This window comes from Nannospalax galili, unplaced genomic scaffold (genome assembly GCF_000622305.1).
Source record: "Nannospalax galili isolate Female #2095 unplaced genomic scaffold, S.galili_v1.0 scaffold784, whole genome shotgun sequence".
Taxonomy (NCBI): domain Eukaryota; kingdom Metazoa; phylum Chordata; class Mammalia; order Rodentia; family Spalacidae; genus Nannospalax; species Nannospalax galili.
The window spans coordinates 1,176,288-1,181,059 of record NW_008352133.1 but is presented as its reverse complement, the minus strand read 5'-3'; the positions used below and the strand labels follow the sequence as shown (position 1 = coordinate 1,181,059).

At 46.5% G+C, this 4,772-nt stretch overlaps 1 protein-coding gene across 1 annotated transcript in view; it reads right to left on the bottom strand.

Annotated features, from left to right (window-relative positions):
* The window catches only part of LOC103746674, a 16,316-nt gene extending 12,177 nt beyond the window's left edge, over positions 1 to 4,139 (bottom strand). The window contains exons 1-3 of the mRNA XM_029554006.1: positions 4,131 to 4,139; positions 3,284 to 3,327; positions 1,004 to 1,230 (exon numbers count right to left, since the gene is read on the bottom strand). Of these exons, the coding sequence (XP_029409866.1) occupies positions 1,004 to 1,230; positions 3,284 to 3,327; positions 4,131 to 4,139 (280 nt within the window). The remainder of the gene's footprint in view (positions 1 to 1,003; positions 1,231 to 3,283; positions 3,328 to 4,130) is intronic.
* Between the last annotated feature and the right edge of the window lie 633 nt (positions 4,140 to 4,772).

Below are 4,772 nucleotides of genomic sequence, written 5' to 3'. Positions count from 1 at the left end.
CCCCAGCCTCTTTATCCTTGGCTTGCCCATCTTAGCGCTGGTCCCCTTAAGCGAGGGAGGTCAACTTCTCTGCTTCCCAGTTGGAGAGCGACTCCGGTGAGCCTCCATGCCTCCCCCCTCGCCCTTCATCCTGCGCCGAGGTGGGGGGGGGAGTGACGCGGGCGAGGGGGTGCCTCTTTTCCAGCTGCAAAGTTTGCCAGGCGCCTTTTCAGGCGGTTTTCCTCCACATAACCGGCCCTAAGAAATTCTGAAAAAGATTTCCCTCTACAGGTGGCAGTGAGCTGTAGCAGTTTTTGCTCTTGCAATGGAAACGTTTTTTTCTTTTCTTTTCTTTCTTTCTTTCTTTCTTTCTTTCTTTCTTTCTTTCTTTCTTTCTTTCTTTCTTTTTCTTTCTTGCATTTTATCTACTAATAAGGTTTTTAAAGAAATCATTTTTGCTTACACCTGGCAAAGACTTACGTTTTCTCCAGATACTGGCAGGAGAGATTAAATTCTCTATGCAAGAAATATTGCCACAATCACCCCCCACCAAGCCCTAACGCTCTTCATCTCCCTCTACTCCCCCTCACTTTGTTCTGACTTCATGAAACCTTTTTGGAACTAAATTTTCATGTGCAAAATCCTTACAAGAAGAATAAAGGCATTTAATGAATGAGAATCAGTCCTGAATCTGGCAAAGTGGAAGGTACACTTGTCCACCAGAGAAGCCCCCTACCACACTGCCACCCCCACCCACAAGGCACTAGGTGAAGGAGGACCACACGGCATCTCCCCCGGGTAACACTACAGAACTGCCTTCCAACTGGCAGGCCTCCTGCAAGAACCACACACACAAGACCCTGGCAAAGCCTGTCAAGAAGTCTAGGCAATGTGCACAAATACTGTTCAATGAAAAAGACAGTAATCATGGGCAGTCATATAGAGCTGTTGTTCCAAACATTCACCAACTGACATCATAAACTTTGCAAAAGCCAAACACAAGCCAGTGCATGGTATAACCTACCTTGCCGAGCTCCTTCACTTTTTGTGCAAATGTTTTCCCCTCCGCATGCTTTACACAGATTTCTAGGGAAATCTGGAAGGGCTGGTGAGGGGGTGGGTGAAGGGGAGGGAATGAGGATAATATAAATAAGGAAGCATTTTAAATGCACCACGCAAAAAGCTCCGGATTTCACGTTGTGTCTGCACTCTTCCCGGAGCAAAGCAAAACAGTTCTCCTTCAGTGCCAGACTTGTAGGGAGAGGGAGAAGAGGGCGGGTGGGGGAGAGCGGGAGGGAAAAGAGGGAGGGGAGAGAGAAAAAAAAATACAAAGAGAGAGCAGAAGAGAGAGGAAGAAAGGAAGGAGGGAAGGAGGGAGGGAGGGAGGGAGGGAGGGAGGAGAGGAGGAGGAGGAGGAGAGAGGAGGCAGCCCCCTCCCATGCTCTCACCCCTCACGTTCAGGCACCTCCCGAGAGTAACCGATCACAGTACAGAACTCCTCACCCACGTTCGAAAACCCAGATCAGGGACTAAGTCCCAATGGACACACATTCGAGTCTATTTATAGACACACCTTAATGATACGCGTTGCATTCTGAACGTAAATGGCCAGGATTACATACGGTTCCTTTAACAGGTATTTTTTTTTTTTGGTTCTGCAGTGCGACTGATTATATCTGTTTAGCATTTCTTTGCATCAAGAAAATATGCATCAAGTTTGAAGACACCATGGAAAAATGGTGAGGGTCTCAATGCTTAGAAAACCCTGGCTTTTCCCCCCTCCTGCAAAGCTGGGATATTTGCAGAGTTGGGGCTGTTTGGAAAGGCTCCAGCTCTGGCTCGGTGTAGCAGCTCCACCTCGGTGTAGCACGCCCAGTTCCAGCAGTGTGTGCTATTGACCCGCATTGACGTCAGTGCGTCATTAGGTCTCCCTTAGAAACACTGACTTTCAAAAATAGTATCAAATTAATTCAGTTGGAGCCTGGTGAAGAAAGGCTACTAGCTAGAATCAGCCATAAAACTCCAGAATTTTCAGCCCTAGATCTCTTCTTTTTCTAGGAGCCAAATAGAAATCAGATTGTATGGAAAATGCCATTGATGAGATTTTTTTTTTTCCTTAAGAAAGGAGACCAAATTAGATTGCAAAACCAAGAAGCGCCTCCCCCCCTCTTTTTTTTTTTTCTGATCTAAAAATAACTCCCTGCCTGAGCTGACTGCAGTATCTTTTGTGTTGCAGTCCTCTGTTTTTAGCAATCTGCCCCTGTGAACACAAGAACAGACATTGGTCTATTGATGTATGCAAAGCCAAGATTTCATTTTAATAAAACAAGTGTAGTCCATGGTGGTGGGGGGGGGCTGGTGGTGGAGGGGCAATAGGGAGAGATTTATGTCATTAATACCTTCTGTTTCACTTCTTCCAATTCATTTTTTCCAAAGACATTAATTCCCACCCCGAAAGTCTCACGTGGCCTCTGACCAGAACATGCATCCCCCATTCATACAAACACAAAGTGCCAGTGCTTTCTGCTTAGTGGAAACAGTACATTCATAAGCAAGGATGCTGTGATGTTCTTCATCTCATGGGTGCTTGGCAGAAAAGGCACAGAATCCATCCCCCAAATTGAATGAGGTTTAATCTGAAGGGAACTTAAATATGTGATCTGATTCTTAAATTGCATTATTAAAAATCTGCATATATTAAACATGCACTTTTGATTGGGGACAGTTGTCTCCTTCACACAGCTAACTGGTCTCTTTTACAGCCATACATTTTTCACATGTACCTACAACATTTCTACATGAACAGAGAGCTTCCACTACACACGTGGGGAAATATGTGGCTTTCAGATCTTGAGAATATGTGGGGGGGGGCGTGTTTTTTTCTGTTTTCAGAGGAGGTGGTTAATAACTGGTATTCTTCATTCCCTTCAATTTTTTTTTTCTTGCTTCCCAGCCCCTTTTGGCTCGCCCTTCTCAAATGGGCTACATTTGTGCCTCTAGATGATGAAAGAATTTGGTTTCCCTAACCCATTCAGTCCTTGGTCTGTGCCAGACTGTTAATGAGGGGACTAATTAGGACCATTGTATACAGGGGCGCTAACAGAGACCAGGGATGCAGGCACTCAGATGGAGGAGGAGAGTCTAAACTATATTTAAATCATACGATTTAAAATTAAATGACCTTCCTTACTTTTTAAATTCCCCCCTCTCTCCCTCCCTCCTTCCTTCCCTCCCTCCCTCTCCCCCCGCCCACATACTCACCAGGTCTGGTTTTTCAATTTGTAACCACCCAATCATTTCTTACCAGTATTCCTTACAATGAGGGCCCTTCCTTTCATTCCCTGAGATCTGGTTGGGAAAGAGAAGGGGTCAGCTTTGGACCTCAGCATGTCAGACAAGGAGAGAATTCACATAATTCTCCCCTGCTAGGCTAGCAGGTCAGGGTGGTGCAGGTCAGAGAAAACCATACTCAATATTATCCACCTGCCCCTTGCTAAGCCCCAAGTAAGAACTGGGCAAGAGCTGGGCAAGGAGGCTGTGGGGCTAGAGTTTATCTAAGGACAATTCCTAGAGGATGGAGGAGCCTTCAACTGATTACAAACCGACTACCTGTTTCTCTTTGTTTTTCTCCCCCTCTCTGGGGCTTCAGGGAGGACCAGGCAGTTGCTAATGGTTTCTGCTGTATTTGTAGCTGCAGCATCAGCAGCGCAAAAGGGGGCTGCTATGAGAAAACCAAGTATTCCCCCTATTTGCCACCAACCCAACCTCAGGCTTTTGGTAAAGACACTGATCCATGGATGCTTCCAGCCAACCAGGACCTGCAAACCAGTATCCCAGCTTCCAAGGGATACATACACCCTTCATCACAAATATATTCATTCATAGAAACTACAGCCATTCATGAACCTGCACACAACCACATTCATTCATATTTTAGCCACGATTACAGCCACACATATGTTTGAAAGTGTATGCAGCAGAAACACATCACTGGAAGGCTGAATTCTGTCCCTCTCCCTTTACTCCCACCACTCACTCTTTGCTTCTTTTCCCCCAAGGGGCTTCAGTTCTGAAGTATACGGAATCCTGGCAGAAATACATTTCTGCCATCCAGACAATCAAATCTCCAGCCTGTATAAAAACCCACTGACCTCGTCCATGATTAGATCATGGACTAGATGCCTGAGTGCTGGCGGAGCTACAGATGCCTAGGTGGAGGAGGGCGGGAATCGCTTTTTCTGGCCTGTTATTCCTCCCTTGGGAGCCCAGTGACTAAGACCAGGCCAAAGGGAGGGGCTCACAGTGTGGCCCAAGACTTCACAGTGCCCTACTTGGCCCATTCTGATCTTGTCCTTTAGGGAGAGGTGAGAGCGGTGAGCTGTCAAGTCCTGCAGAAGCCAAGACTTGGCATCCCAGGGCATCCCTGGGGAGTTCTTGTTAGTTTGTGTTGGTGCTGAGGACAGGAGGCTGAGGATTCTGCATCTACCCCTTTAGATCCATCCTGTATCCTCTTCCTGTTCTGTGCCCTGAAAAGCTGACTTCTAAGGAATGCATCAGCAGATCTCTTGATCCCTGGCTGATCTGTTGGGGGTCAGGAAGGTCTGTGAAGGAAATCCAAAGGCAGCAGGAAGACATGGTATAAGATTCTTGCCCCATCTCCCTCTCTGCCAAGCTAGGGGTTGTCTGTGGTGGTCTTCCCTCTCTACTAAAACCATAGTTCTTGTCAAGCAGCTTTCTTGAACAGTTATGGCTACCTCCAAACTAACACTTTCAGAGTTTCTCTCTCTCTCTCT